The 16,578-nt window shown below is 44.1% G+C and overlaps 1 protein-coding gene across 14 annotated transcripts in view; it reads right to left on the reverse strand.

Annotated features, from left to right (window-relative positions):
* Positions 1-790: 790 nt before the first annotated feature.
* The window catches only part of RASSF7 (Ras association domain family member 7), a 93,217-nt gene continuing 77,429 nt past the window's right edge, over positions 791-16,578 (reverse strand). For 12 of the 14 annotated variants that reach the window (XM_079971015.1, XM_079971011.1, XM_079971012.1 and 9 more), the window contains 4 exons: positions 11,909-12,816; positions 9,131-9,299; positions 6,674-6,781; positions 791-3,812 (listed from right to left, as the gene is read on the reverse strand). In XM_079971015.1, the coding sequence (XP_079827141.1) occupies positions 3,781-3,812; positions 6,674-6,781; positions 9,131-9,299; positions 11,909-12,816 (1,217 nt within the window). In that variant the 3' untranslated portion in view covers positions 791-3,780. Of the gene's footprint in view, positions 3,813-6,673; positions 6,782-9,110; positions 9,300-11,908; positions 12,817-16,578 lie in introns of all 14 variants that reach the window. The other 2 variants (XM_079971008.1, XM_079971009.1) reach the window with 2 other exon arrangements.

A 16,578-nucleotide genomic window follows, 5' to 3' on the forward strand; every position in this document is an offset into this window, starting at 1 on the left:
TGTTTTTACATGAGTAGAATGTGTCCTTTTATTTAAAATGCACCTCTGGGTTATTTGTGGGACATAGTCTGGCCCCCCACAAGGTCTGAGGGACAGTGGACCTGGCCCCCGCTGATAAAGTTTGCTGACCCCTTCTCTAGGTAGCTACAACTCTTCTACATATTCTTGAGCAGTAAGGTATTTTGGGGTAAAGGGGGCAACCTACATGGACTACTAAGTAAGCCAACAGCTGTGCCTACATTTCTGGCCAACACCCTTGTTTCTGCATACTGTAGAGGCATCTGTGTGCTAGAGACACATCACCATCCTTGTGCTAAAAGGAGGTGAGGCTCTGGGAGTGACTGACCTGAAAAGTGCTACAGCTATGAGGTTTGTAAAAGTAATCACAATGTGTTTTGTTTTTGCAATTCATCTAGATCTAAAATCTTGCTTCTCACCCCAAGATCTTAACCGGCACCCCAATTTTATCATATTTTTTTTAGACTGGGGAAGGTAAGCCATCCCAACAATAGGAAAGTGATCTACTTCCATTCTTTTCTAACCAACCTGCAATTGTGTTAATAGATGCCACATGGCAGTGTGATCACCACTCATGCCGATAGGGATTGTTGGACGCAGGCCGTTCTGCAAGCGGCAGTGCTGCAATGATATCTTACTCCTCCACTGCATTTCCAGCTCAGAGCTATAATGAAATGTGTGGATGGGCTGGTTGTGATATTCAGGTGGAGTCATTGCCCAGGAACAATGCTGGGGAACTCTTTGGTACGCAAAGACACACCTTAGAGCAAAATATTTTCAGGAATTTTATTACAATTTGAAACCAGACAATGCCAGTGCATGGGATATACATTCATACAAGGATTTTTTTTCCTAATCAGAAAACAAGTCATATTTCTTATATAATACACAAAAGACATTTTAAAACAAGATCAGGGCTCCCAGAGCCATTCACAGCCTCCCACTCAAACATCCATTCAACCCTTCCATGCCAATTTGCCTCTCTTGGTTTCACAGTGAGAATGCACATCAGCTTTGGACATTATAAATACACAAAAGATGCACCTTAACTGGCCAAATAAAGAGTTCAGCAAGTAATGCTACCAATAATTGTTATTTCATTCCCTCCATCATACCCCAATACACGGCTGTTAAAAAGCAGCTTCCATCACACATTTTTAGAGTTAAAAGTTTATCCTTTTTTTATTTGAAGACCAAATTAATGTATGTTAAATAGACTCAAACTTATACAAATGAAAGGGGTTCTATCTGGTTTCATCAATGCAACAGTCTAGGATGTTCGGTGCTACTGTCCTAGAAAATGTGGAATGTGTTTGGAAGCAAGTTGGGTTTGCAACATAAAAGTGTTAGTAAAAATTCATTACTGGTTCCACTCAGACCTGGTAAAAAAATGAGCAAGAGCTCTCTTTTTAAAATGTAAGCACCAAAACAACAAGGGTTTAAAAAATGTTGAAATTATTTTCCAACTAGTTTGTAAGAAGATAGGGTTATTTTTATTGGCTGCACCTTTCACCACTGAGGAATGTCTCTGCATTTTTTGTTCTTAATTTTGAACTTATGCAGGACAGAAGCTTTATGGGTGCAGCTTAAGTTGCAAATGGAGAAATGATAGCATTCCATCCATGTCCAAGTAATTAAGAAGATAGTAAAACAGAAGACTACATTATATTGGGAATTGTTCTATCAGACTTCTGAGGTCCCACCTAGTAGGCTGAATATTTAACAAGGTGGGTTTCTTCCACATAACTTTACATGCTTCGGCTGATTATTTGCAGTAGTATATGATCAGCCTCATAAAGGGAAGGTGTTCAACATAGCAGTTCTGAAGCTATCCTTTCTTTTCTTAGGCTTCTGAATAACCAGCATCAACATGATGTGAAAATGCCACTTCATGTATGAAGCTTCTCCAGGGATGTATTGGGGGCAGGGGGAGCAGCATTCTAACTTGTATAAAGTCTCCCATTCCCATTTTTATTTTTAAAGAAGTCTTAGATAAAGAGAGTGTTTAAAAAAAGCAGTTAAATTACAGCAACATACTGCATGCCCATATTGAAGTTAATGCTTCACAGTCTACTCTGATCACCCAACCAAGTCATATTAACTAACAATGCAAGAAGCTACTAACTAAGAGTGTGGGAGATGCGGGTGGGAAGAATCTTTCCCCTTTCAGCAACCAGAATGCCAATTTTTACATTGGCAATCTGACACACACACACACACACACACACACACACACACACATGCAAGCATGCATATATATACATGCTCCCCTACACTCTCACCCCCCCCCCTCACACACACACAGTTTTCTACTTTCCCCAGATTAAGCTCAACAGCATGTCCTGTGTAATGTAACTTGAAAGGAAATTCCTGTTGTGAATTGTAAGGGAAAGATAAACTCATTACTGCCACTACTGCTTTGCGTTTCCCTCCTCCCTGCCCCCACCGTCAAAATCCTTGAAAAGGGACTCCACACCCATCTGATAAGGCCCACAACAAGCAGAGGCCAATGTACAGGAGATGTGGGGCACTGGCATAAATGTGAAAAGGGGTATAGACCTAGGGTTCTCATTTTTTAATTTATAGCAGATGCCTTGAGCATCTGAAGCCACACTTAATTGAACCTTGAGTTTACAATGTGTGTTCTCTCCAAACGACATAGAGGCTTTTGCCGAAGCAGAGGCCACTACAGGTAAGTCATTTGAAGAGCAGCATTGGACTGATCTCATATGCAACACAAAAAAGCAGCCTTGCAGAAGCTACTTTGCAAAGGAGAAATATCAAGATACACAAACCCAGGAATTGGCCACTCAACAACAGAGGAGAACTCTCTTAGTTTGCAGTCCCCGCTGGAGTAATTTCACAGTTATCAACAATTGGAAAAACTCTGGGAAAACCCGCTTGGAAAAGTTTAGTTTTGCCATATGGGCCTTGGAACAGTTTAGAACAGAGGACTACTATACATTCCTTCACCAAACTATGCAGAGAAATATACCTGGAGAGGATGAAGAGAGTTGATTCTCTTTGTGTAATAGTGGATGGTGCAATACTTGGCACGAGGCACAAATGGCAAGATACTGCTAGCACCTGAATCCCATTTTACCAGATCTGAAAGGTCCTTAGTATGAAAGGGACCTGTTCATGGCCACAAATTCTGTCTCAGGGCAACATTTCTTCATCTTTATGTGTTCACCAAGAATAGAACAGTTTGTTTATCCCATTCCAACTTAAAAAAGAAAGCAAGATGTGCATCTTCACAAAATACCAAACATACAAGGTAAAAACTGCTATCATGCACACGTGGCAGCACTATAGTGCGTTGGTTCAGTCCAGTAAAGACGTCTGGCTGATAAAATACCCTTTCACTGTATGGTAGTAGCTTGCAGTATAACCTTCTGAATGGACACAGAGGACTCTGGATAGTTTTGTCTCCAGCAGGTTTCACACCCTTCCAGGGCAGCTGCCATTTAGTCCTCTTGTGTGATGAAGTTTTGAAATAGAAAGGTTATATAAATTTTCAGAGAAGCCACAAACAGCATCTTCATTTTAAATGATAACAAACAGGGTAGTAGTGATAAAAAATACAACCGGTCTGTTTCTTCCAATGCATTAAGTTCTTTTTAAAAAAAGTCTGTAAAAATATTTTGCACAACCTTCTATATCCATCCATTCATGATAAAAAGTCAAATACATACATGAAATAGGGTTTTATTTCTATACAGTTATACTCGCAAGGCAATCAGTCCTCCTTGGCTGGCCTTTTTACCTCCAGATGCTCTGCTTTGCTGACATGACTGCAAGACATATAAAAATAAATGAAGTGACCCCATTATGATGGCTTAGTGTTTGATAAACCAGAAGACGAAAACAGAGAGGAAGGCAGGGGTGGGGAGGGAGGATATGCTATTCCATGCAATTGCAGATTCAAACAAAAATAGCGACAGAGTCTTCATGAAAGCATGATCAAATTGAAATGATCACACGAGAAAATTTCAGAGGTGTACCTTACTGTAGTATCACAAAATGGGAAAGCCCACCTAATCTGTACCATAAGCATAGAAAATTAGTTTAAGTCAACAGAGAATTTCATGATCATTTGCTCCGATATTCAAAGCAAAGTATCAGTATTCTCAGAAGCCATTCTCACCATTAAAATATGCAGAACTCTCCAAGAACAGAATACCAGCTTGAGAAAACCAACTCTGATTTAATATAGCACAGCCAAGAAAATAGATAGAAAGGCTGTTGTGATGTTATAACTGTAAAGGATTCCTAGCTCTTTGTTGTGATAAGACTAAGATTCCATAAAGGTAAAGGTAAAGGTACCCCTGCCCGTACGGGCCAGTCTTGACAGACTCTGGGGTTGTGCGCCCATCTCACTTAAGAGGCCAGGGGCCAGCGCTGTCCGGAGACACTTCCGGGTCACGTGGCCAGCGTGACATCGCTGCTCTAGCGAGCCAGAGCCGCACACGGAAACGCCGTTTACCTTCCCGCTGGTATGCGGTCCCTATTTATCTACTTGCACCCGGAGGTGCTTTCGAACTGCTAGGTTGGCAGGCGCTGGGACCGAGCAGCGGGAGCGCACCCCGCCGCAGGGATTCGAACCGCCGACCTTTCGATCGGCAAGCCCTAGGCGCTGAGGCTTTAACCCACAGCGCCACCTGCCATCAAAAATAGTTATGGGGGTGGGAGGGAACTGCAAACTATAGTCAAGATAATTTAAAGCCCCAAAAACTGCACCTAGATCGCTTCTGAAATAACTTGAGGATCCGGCTTTTAATTTTAACCCTCTCTATAGACTCAGTCAAGAAGGTTGCCCACAAAGTGAAGGTTGCTGGGATGAGGACCACCACCACACTCTAGTGGAACATTCCACAGGAATCCTTTTTAAAAACAGAACCCACTCAAACAAATGGGACCTGCCCAGGACAAGTTAACAGGATATAAATCTATTTGCATAGATAAAAACGTTCAAACTGGATATTGGGCCCATCATCATTGGCAAATTAGATCACCAAACTATTATTCCATGGATTGGGTCCTAATTCTCACAAAGTGATATCTTCACCAGCATCACCATTCGAGGGTTTAAAAACTGGTCTGGAAAGACAACGTGGACATACTGCATTACTTGCCTTGCTGTGACTCAAAGTTGCTTTGACTAAGGTCCATAGGGACAACACTGTGGAATACACTGATTGCATTACAAAACACTAAATGTTCTGTCTGTCTGTCTCTCTCCCACTCTCTCATATGACACAACTTCACAGGAAGTGAGTGGAAACCTTATACTTTGTGCTGGTTTTCAGCCAGGCTGTCTAAAATTACCATTTATTTCCTTCAGAGCTAAAATAGTTCTTGGCATCCACCTGTCTCGAGAGACAATGGAGTGCACCTCTGGGGGTGAAGTCAAACCACTGCAATAGCAGCACCAAAGTGACCTCCCTAGGGCGCAAGTCTGGGCAGTGTGCATGAAGATCCTGGGCTGGGGTCTGTGGGGCATTAGGGGAGGGGTAGCTCCAGTGGGGGACACGTCATACTCCTTCCAGGGTAATTTGTTCACCTTTGGTTCCCAACATGTACTCATGTGCTCACCTGTGGCTCTTAGAAGCTGTCAGCATGCAACAACAGCCATAATCCAGGAAATGGCTTCAACTGACCAGCTAAACCAGGAAGCTAAAACTGTGTCTTATTAAAACAAGGAATGGGAACTTCTGGTCCTGACATCATATGCGGGGAACTCGATCACATAGCTGATCCACGCAGAATGCAGGGTAGAACTCACTGCTGGACAGCAAGTACAGACTAGCATTTTAAAATTGTACAGACCAGTTCTGGTGCACTTTGAAGTAAGATATTTCATATCCTCAGCATACGGGATTAAAATTTACATTTGTCAAATGAAACTAACAATAGTGGATGAAGAAAGGGCTGCAATTAATCCATCAGGGGTAGCCAGCCACACATTCTGTAAGAGTTTATAAAAGGGAAAAGATCCCCTTGCCATCAACTCTTTAGGAATCTAAGCTGCTAACTAAAACATGAGACATTAAAGGAATTTGGCAGAATGACCTTGGGTGAAGGACAAGCGAATTGCATATGCTGGGCTTTGTCTTTGCTAGTGAAGTTTTAAATAGGCTTGAACTAGCAAACATCCTCAGCTGAGTAAGCAATACTGCACTGTGTAGCTAAAGCAACTGCTCCGAGACAAAATGTCATCCTGCAAGCGATCAGACTGTTACTGGTGAGTGTCTATTGATCTCTCAGCCACTGCACAGTGGAGCAGTCTTGGCCCGAGCCGATCATGTCATACGGCAGGCATAACTTCCTGTTATTCTCTGCTTACTCCCACCCTCAGCTTCTCTTCCCTTCTCTTTGGTTACTGCTGGCCCCAACATGCTACAGTTTGTGGGTACCCCCTGCAAAACAACCAAGCCACTAGCTGCTGATTCAGGAAGCGGGGAGAGAGGAGGAGGAGGAGCACAGAAGGCAGGAGAGAAAAACTGAGGAGTAGAAGAAGAGTTTGTAGTAACAGCCACCTCCTTGCAGATGAAAGCTGCCCCCCACTATAGCAAGATTAGGACGTCTGGAGGACTGCTTGACAAGACCAGGTTTTCAGCACACAAGAGGCTTAGGGCAGTTCAAACATACACACCCTCAGGGTTCAAGCTGGACACCAGGGGGTTCTGAAGGTTTCGTGGATTGCCGAGGAACTGCTTGGCTGTGGCTCGGGGAGGTGAATCTGTGCTGGGCTCAAGTAGATCTAGGGAAAATAATCATGGTGACAGTTCAGTTAACCAAAAGTACAACAAAATAGCCCTGAATTTTCAGGAGCAGCACTTTGATACATATTTCCTTAAGCTCCGCCTTTCTGGAGTCATACCTCCTTACATTCCTCGGGTTTCTGAACTTTGGGTATATATATGTAACTGAACTTTATGCAATGCACTGGAGTTACACCTTTGGTTTTCTTCTCCATCCCCCCGTCCCCGCCCCATTTGTAGCATAATCAGTACATTGTAAGTACACACATTGCTCCCAATTCCTTAACCAGAATTAAGAGGTCAGGAGATGGCCATGTGATTCAAGTTCCCTCTCCTGTCCAGTACAAATAGGATGTTGAACCTGGTTTTGTATGGTAATGAATCTGAACATATGCAACTAAGCATTGCTTCCCTGTTTATCCCTCCCTCCCTTTCCTCTGTGATGAATTTCAGATTGCAAGCTGCTCAGGGCAGATACCTTCTCTCTTATGCTCTGTACAAACAAACAACAACAACCAATGTGTGCATAAACTCACGCTACAGCATTACCATGGCCTGCTTCTACTGATTTGGCTGGCTGTGCAGCCATGGAAACACTGTTTGCCACACAACTAAACAACAGACTGTTGTCTCTCCCCCCCAAACCCCCCTCCCATTATGGTAAACTTTAAAGCTGCTTAATTGGTATGTGGCAATATGCTTTCTTCTGGCAAAGGATCTCAGACTTTTTAAGGCACCCTTCCCCCTCATCAGTGGTGCCCAACATGTGTCCTGTGCTGCCACTTCTGACCCACATTCGCAGTTGGTATCTCTGCTATTTCATCCCAATTCAGCTTTCTCCAGCTGGATAAATCACTGTATTGATTGTGGAATACTAGTGGACCCAACTTCTGTGACCAGGCAGGCAGGAAGGCACCAGCATTTGCCACTGATTGATTTTGTGGAAGGCCACACCTTATGCCGACACCGCATCAGTGTGAAAAATCAGTAATAATTGTGTATTGGTGCAAAAAGAAAAAAAACACACACCCAAGCCTGTTCCATACATGCACGCTGTCAACTTCAAGATTTTTCTTGGAAACTAGAAAAATTTATACCTGAGGTGGTGCTGCATTGTGCTGGTTATGCCATGACAGACCCAGGGAACTACACTGCTGCAGTTGCTGCCCACATTCCACAGCAAGAGCTTCAGCACAGGTGCCCCCCCCAAAAAAAACAATGAGCTGTGTTCAGCTAAATCTTACTCGGAATAGACCCACTGAAATTAATGAACCTAAGTTGATAATATCTATTAGATTCAATGAGTCTGCCTTGAGGAGGGCAAGTGTTGAATATCACCCAGTTAGTTTCTCATTTAGGCTGGCCTATATGCAGTGGCTGCAAAGTTAAGGGAAGGCTAACATATCTTCAAAGACTAGGCTAGCTAGCTAAAATACCATAGGATGTTGGGCTTTTAGAACGCCAGATCTCAATAGAACCCCTCTCTCTGCCCATGAAAGCTTACATCACAGTAAATCTGTAGTATTTAAGATGTCACAATACTCTGTGTTGTTTTCCCCCTGAAGCTGAGATAGGCAACTAGCAGAACAGACCTCTAGTCCAGACCATTTCCCAGAGGCTGCCCACCCAGATAATATGTTAAAGGAAATATTATTGAATAAGTGGGAAGGGGACCACATTTCAGTTGCCACCATCACTGCTGGAGTTGTGGACCTTTATAGTGCTTAACTGCTTGATGTTACCTTACCAACACAAGGCAAAACCTATATAATGCTTTTAGACATCTACCCTGTTTAAGCTATGTTGCACTTCTGGTAATATGTGGGAATCCAGAGTTTAACATGGAGCAAGTTCTACAATCAGAAATTGACTTTTTCCTTTCTTAAATAGTTGTGCTAAATGTTCCACTTAGAACTTCCAATTCTTCTGCACATTTCATTTTTAGGTATATTTTCAAAGGAAGCTGTACCTAGCACAGTGTTTGGATGCAAGATCCATACAGCAAAGTTCAAGCAGATGCCCAGTAAGCTATCCACCTTCTCCCCCCGCCCCCAACTGCTATTCCCTGCTACTGCAGTATAGATTTATGGATAAGTTTGTATCTGCTGTCCATTTGTTTCTCCAGCCAGATAATTTTAAAGGGAGGCTTCAAAGAAAGCCACACCAATGCATTTCCGTGGGCTGCTGATTTCTTGCTGATGTCACAACTAGAGGCCAGAAATCTGGGGATACTGACATTCCCTACCAGCTTACATGAGAGGAAGCACAGTAGGAGGCCTTAACTAAAGTGTGGTCTCCTGCCTCCCCTCTCCCCCCAACTTTGCCCACCCTTTGAGTTGTGTTCCAACCTCCGGTTCTCTGGTGAGCCAGCAGCTCAGAGCTGGTTTCATCCAGCTGGGGTTCCGCTTCTGATCTGGGCTGTGGGGAAGTCACCATGGCTCCTGTCTGCTGGATGAACTGCTGCAAGTTACACTGCCTCAGCTCCTTATTTAGCTCCTCCAGCTCTTGGTTCTGGGCCTGCAAGATATAGGAGGAACAGGCAGAGTGAACTTATCTTCATCTGAGATATGAAGCTGCAGAAGAAAGGCTTCTGATCCCACCCCAGCCTCCTCCAACTCGCTTCTCTCTGCTTCTTGACCATTAGCAGAAATCTACCAGAAACTACATGAGCTGACAGGAATAATATGGTAGGTGGCCAGATATTCATTCCTGGATGCTTACACATTCCAAAAGCTTCTTTATCATGAAGTCAGTATCTGCTGGCAATCTGGTGTGGGTCTGTGTGGTGGGTGTTGGGGGTGCAACTGAAGATCTATCCACCAGGTCTAGACAACTTGCTAGCAAAGCATACAATCTCAAGCACACCCCCACCCCACTTTTGCATTGCTCAAATGGCCCATTTTCCACTTTGCTAACGGAATGACAATATTTTATTTTCCTTCTGAATGTGGCTGAAGGTGGAGACTGAAACATGAGAGCAAGATAACCCTTGTATTCTGACCGTGCTATAAAGACTGAGGATAGACTGTGAAAAGCACAGACCTGCAGACAAACAATCTATCTGATTCTCGTAATGGCTCTTGTATGTTACGATAGTCGATTTATTTAGCTCTCAGACAGTGAGTGCGCTACTTAATTGCTCCCACTTCATTGTGCCCTGCCTGCAGCCAGGAAAACAAACCAACAGGTGTGCATGGGACTATTATTATTCTCACAGTTTGGAATTATTTTAATGGGTCCCCCACAAACCCATACACAATCATGTCCTTATAATCAGAGTCTGACAGAGGCAAAAGAAAAAAAAGTACAGTACAGTACACAGCATTTCCTCTACTTGGCCATAAGATGGCACCAACATCTAGTCAACAGTTAAACAGGAACTAGGAGAAGACTCAGGACTATTACTGCTGCTTACTTCTGCTTAAAGCAAAGAACAGAAAAGAAGCAACAGCTGCCTGTGTTTTGAAGATGCACATAATTAACATGCTGCTATAACACCTTCAAACATGGATTTCTAATAGCTAAATTAAACTAGAAGCAAACACGAGGATACAGTACTTTGCTTTTCCCGGCAATGTTCCTGAGCAAAATCACAGTTCTGAGCCTCCCTCCTCCAAAGGCAAATAATTCTGCTTGTGTTGCTGCTGCTGCAACGGAAGTGACTAAGCTGGGTGAAACACACCTGATGTATTGAATGACATGCCTGCAGTGCAAGCAGGAAAAATCAGAGAAGTGATTCATGCAGGGATACAGCAGGCTGGTTCTGCTGTGGGTGGGTGCTTTGGGCTCACAGACGACTAATTTTTATTTCAAGTATTATTATTTTTACCACACAGTAGTGTGCTTGGTGCACAGTTTGCATACCCTCCATCATTTCTCTAATGAAAATAGGGATGTCCCACTCCATAATGATAAATTCTACTATTTATACCCCAAACATCTCACTGGGTTGCCCCCAGCTGCTCTGGGTGGCTTCAAATATATATAAAAACAAAATAAAGCATTAAACATTTAAAAAACCCTTCCCAATACAGGATTGCCTTCAGACGGCTCAGGGGTTGGATAACTTCATACCCTCCAACCTTTCTCCAATGAAAATAGGAACGTCCTAAGGAAAAGCAGGACATTCCGGGATCAAATCAGAAACTGGGACTGCTTCTCTAAATCAGCGATGTCCCTAGAAAATAGGGACACTTGAAGGGTATGGAGTTTTCGGATTACTCTACAAATACAGTGGCAGCTGGTTTGATGTTGGCAAACAAGTAGCATTTACCATTATTTAATGGTTTTATTTCTACATTTGTTCCAAAGCAATGTTCCCTTTACTGTAGGATGCTTTCAGGGTTAGATTACATGCAAATGACCATTTTGCACACTCAACGTGTGTGCGCACACATGCCCACAAATATAATTCCTATGTAAACCAACACATCACAGTACTATGCCTGAAGGACTGCACACCTCATAATCAGGTTCAATTCATGTCTGCAAGAGTTGCAGTATAACTTTATTAGCCCCGTTCTATCAATTGGGGCACAGAACAGCTTTAATTCCTTTGGGTTTGATGATCTTGCAAGATGCTAATCTCCCTGGTTCCATCCCAGCTAAACCACATAATAATCCTCATGGGAAGAGTCCTCAACTAAGTTCAACAGAAACAACCAAGAGCTTAGTGCCCCCTCAGAACATACAACATTGTGAAAGATCATTTCCATTTGGTTGATGTAACAGCTACACATTCTACTGCCACCTGCCAGGTTTATAACTCAATAGATTCCATAACTCACCTAATCTACTGCTAAACGCCTGGAAGGGTAGAATTCTAAGGAAGCCCAAGGCTGCAAAGGAGACCCCAACACAGTTTCCCCGTAGAATTTTGTCTTATGGGGATGTACTTTTTTTTTTTGCAACTAGACCTAGAATCCTAGTCTAACAGATATACTGTAAGCTGCATCCTTATTCTGCGCCCAAGTAATTTAAATTGCAAAATAAGTAAAAACAATGCTCCACTGCATTCTGAAAAACATTTAGAGGCCTAAAAACATGGGTATGCAATCATGCATCATGGAATGCAACCACCCATCCAGGGATCCCCTCAGCAAAGAACATTATTGTGAAGTGCATACCTGAAGGCTTTGCTCTGCTTCCTCCAAGGCCTTCCCCACAGTTTCCAGGCTGCTCTCCAGGTGGGCGCTCTGCTTGGCCTTAGCTTCCAGATCCCTTTTCATTTTAGCTGCCATTTCTTCTAGTTCAGTAGGGCTCTGCCTCGGGGCTTCCTTTGCCCTCTTGGCCCTCTCGGAAATCTCCCACTGAATTTCTCTCTCCAAGACCTCCGTTTTCACCATAAGCTCATGTATTTTTTGCGTGTACTCCTCCATGGTGGCCCGCAGGGTGTGGACTTTCTCCTGGCGCTCCCTTTCGCACTCCTTCTCTGAGCGCAGTTCACTCTGCCAAAACCCTTCCTCACCCAGCTCACTCTCGTTTTGCCGAATCAGCTGCTCCAGGTGCAGGATCTCGTCCTCCTGGCAGGAGCCTCTGTTGTGTTCCCAGTGCCGGAGGTCCATTTCCAAGGCATCCCCCTGCATCTCCAGGGAGTAGAGATGCTCCTGTTGGTGCAGTATGGTCTTGAACAGTTCCTCTTTGGAAAGCAGGCCCCCACTAGCACCTTCCCTCCAGCCCACACTGTCCTTTTTGTGTTGCTTCAGCTTGTTCTTGGCAAGCAGGTCACTGGAGGCCATAGGGCCCAGGTTGAAGGTTAAGGATTTTTTGGGCTGCCTGGGCCTGAGCACTTCTGTGCCGACCGGCCTGGGTTTGATGGGCAGGCTAGCCCTGACAAACGTCCTCTCGGGTACCTGGGGAGCACTGTCTGAAGAAGGTCTCTCGGTGAGGCTGGGGCCTGTGCGCTGCAATATGAACTGCACGTCATTGGCATACTGTCCGCACTTGGCCATGGACTCCACAGGGCATTCATGTGGGAGAAGCTGCCTCTCTTTCTCACGTAGTCTTTGGATGAGAACATAGCGACCTGTTTGACCTGAGAAGAGGGACAGGCGTAAGTGGGGAGTATTTCTTCACTACAGAAACACCAATAACCCTTCCTGCCCCATTCTAGCTGCATCACACTCACATTCCACCCTAATATCCCTCTCACAAGGACAAGTCCATTACACCAGAAGGCTGGATGTTTTTGGGGTGGGTGGACGCTGATCATTTATGAAAACTGATAGATCTGTCAACAAATTAAACAATAGGCAGTCTTGCCAGTGACCCTCAGCCCACGCAGTTCCCATTCCAAGTTGGGCCACATGTTTTTAGCTCAACATTTGACATGGAAATTCCATCCTTGAGAACTAGGTTTACCCTACTGCTCCATCAGAAAGCAGTTCTGGTTTAGAAGGTGGATTGGACATTCACACCAATTTATCTTCTTATAACTCAAGGTTAAGCATGAACTTAATCATTTACACCTCAATGTTTACACCCACTAGGAGAGGAAATAGGAAGCATTCCAAATGCAGCAGTTCCACCTCCATTTGTACCCTGAGCTAGGATTTGAGCTTCATTTCCACACATGACAAGCTAGCAACATGCTTAAACCTCTTGCTAAAATAGACTCCTTTGGGAGTGATGGGGAAGATGCGCCTTTTGGGGAGTGTGGGCAGAATTCGGCTAAGTGGCCGAGCCTCACTTCTTCGCTCTGGAGGGTTGGAGAAAACCCCAGAACAGTGGGAAGGGGGAACAGGTGCTATGTGAATGGACCTCATTCCCCATTTCATAGCCCTTTTACAGCAACACTGAATCCCACACCCTGTGTTTGATCACCTTTCAAAAATCATGAAACAACCAGCTCCACAAGTCTTCCTCTTTGACCCTTTCAATAGGTCCCCAGACAAGGAAGCAATTAGCTTTCTCCTGGCAGCTGACAGGCTGATGACACCAGGTGGCTAGAAAACTTCTTCAGACTCTTCCTTGGACAATTGGTGCAGCCCAATTTAGTGCTTAGCACTATCTGAGAAGTTAACCCATGCTGTCAGGTAGGCAAAGGGTCAGTCTCAACCAGAGGTGTTTTGACACTGTTTGGTTCCTACTCATACCATTTATTAATCCACTGAGGGAATGTAGCCACCAAATTCTCCGAAGGGTTTTTGGAGAGATGCTTTATGTTGAGGAGCATCATATCTGTGGATTCTATCTAGTTGGAACTCCCTGACCATCCTTGCTCAGGGTATTTGCAAATAATTCAGTGTGAGACCTTTAACTGTTTATTTCACTGTTAGCTTTGTCATTAGTTATACATTTTTTAGGGGAACCAGAAAGGGTTCTTTATCTTCTCCCACACTTGCTATATTGCCTCCCAAGGCCTCCTCTCCTCTCCATAATCTGACATTTTAATGCACACACTTAGTATCTGGAATGACTTTGGAAGATTTATTTCAAATTCCATTAACATTTTTTCTGGCTGCAGTTCTTGGGAGCATTTTAATGCAGGAACCTAAACCCTTTTAGGCAAAGTTATCATTAGCAAGATTTTGTGAGCTAGCAGCTCCAACAGCTTCCAGCAGTGAGTCAATAAGCTGCTAGCCCACAAGGTTTTTGCCTTAAAAGCCCTGATGATTCCTTACCAGCTCATGGAGTACTTACATAAGCTGAAACTGAAACCCTATCTTGCAGAGTCAGGACACAAGTAGCCCTAAATCTAGTTAAAGGGCAAAAGTGGAGGCTAATACAAGCTTCACTTGCTGTTCCTAGCACATTTCCGCATCACAAAACACAGTGTAAGCCTGAGTACTGATCTGCCCAGAAAACAGTTACGGGGAAAACAAACACACAGGCTCTGAGTCATCCTTGTATGTTGCAAATGTAAATCAAGGTTGTGCTCTGACCATGTGAAATGCAGTATGACTGTTGAACGTGGGAGGTGGCAAACAATACCCAAGCCTCTTGTATATGGCAGAAGGTTTCATGAACAAACACCAGAGCTGCCCAATCACTACTTTAGTGCATCACTCATTATCTACTCGGGAAAACGTGTTATGGGAATTGAAAGCCAATTGTCTCACAAAGGTCTTTAAAAGGCATATGAGGAGAAATGAAATGCAGAACATCCTACTATGCAGAAATAGCAGCCCAACTACAATTTGAGGGAAAGGGGCATCAGATAGCATTTGTCCTCACTAGCAACTTGCACACGCACGCACACTCACACTCACATTTCATAAATTCCTCAGGCACATGCAGAACATTTCAGGAAAAGGCAGAGATTTCTCTTCTTTGCACTGAGTTATAGGGAAAGTTAAGAAAGAGCAGGAATTTGCAAGGGACTACCCATATGAGACCATGGCAAACTATGGCAAGTTCTTAAAGAAATGGGAGTGCCTGATCACCTCATCTGTCTCCTGAGAAATCTCTATGTGGGACAAGAAGCTACAGTTAGAACTGGATATGGAACAACTGATTGGTTCAAAATTGGGAAAGGAGTACGACAAGGCTGCATTTTGTCTTCCTGCTTATTTAACTTATATGCAGATTTCATCATGTGAAAGGTTGGGCTGGATGAATCCCAAGAAGAAGAAGAAGAAGAAGAAGAAGAAGAAGAAGAAGAAGAAGAAGAGTAGTAGTAGTTTGGATTTGATATCCCGCTTTATCACTACCCGAAGGAGTCTCAAAGCGGCTAACATTCTCCTTTCCCTTCCTCCCCCACAACAAACACTCTGTGAGGTGAGTGGGGCTGAGAGACTTCAGAGAAGTGTGACTAGCCCAAGGTCACCCAGCAGCTGCATGTGGAGGAGCGGGGAAGCGAACCCAGTTCACCAGATCACGAGTCCACCACTCTTAACCACTACACCACACTGGCTCTCTCCCTAGCCGGAGTTAAGATTGCCGGAAGAAATATCAACAACCTCAGATATGCAGATGACACAACCTTGATGGCAGAAAGTGAGGAGGAATTAAAGAACCTTTTATTGAGGGTGAAAGAGGAGAGTGCAAAATATGGTCTGAAGCTCAACATCAAAAAAACGAAGATCATGGCCACTGGTCCCATCACCTCCTGGCAAATAGAAGGGGAAAAAATGGAGGCAGTGAGAGATTTTACTTTCTTGGGCTCCATGATCACTGCAGATGGTGACAGCAGCCACGAAATTAAAAGACGCCTGCTTCTTGGGAGAAGGGCAATGACAGGCCTAGACAGCATCTTGAGAAGTAGAGACATCACCTTGCCAACAAAGGTCCGTATAGTTAAAGCTATGGTTTTCCCAGTAGTGATGTATGGAAGTGAGAGCTGGACCATAAAGAAGGCTGATCGCCGAAGAATTGATGCTTTTGAATTATGGTGCTGGAGGAGACTCTTGAGAGTCCCATGGACTGCAAGAAGATCAAACCTCTCCATTCTGAAGGAAATCAGCCCTGAGTGCTCACTGGAAGGACAGATTGTGAAGCTGAGGCTCCAGTACTTTGGCCACCTCATGAGAAGAGAAGACTCCCTGGAGAAGACCCTGATGTTGGGAAAGATGGAGGGCACAAGGAGAAGGGGGCGACAGAGGATGAGATGGTTGGATAGTGTTTTCGAGGTTACCAGCATGAGTCTGACCAAGCTGCGGGGGGCAGTGGAGGACAGGAGTGCCTGGCATTCTCTGGTCCATGGGGTCAAGAAGAGTCGGACACGACTAAACGACTAAACAACAACAACAACACCCATATGAGAGACTAGCTCTTTAAATCTCCCCCCAACTCATTTCCCCCTTCCATATATCCTCTGACAGTTTTTATTTGTTGTATGCTCTTGCAGTGCAACCCC

This window comes from Podarcis cretensis, assembly GCF_951804945.1.
Source record: "Podarcis cretensis genome assembly, chromosome: 1".
Classification (NCBI taxonomy): domain Eukaryota; kingdom Metazoa; phylum Chordata; class Lepidosauria; order Squamata; family Lacertidae; genus Podarcis; species Podarcis cretensis.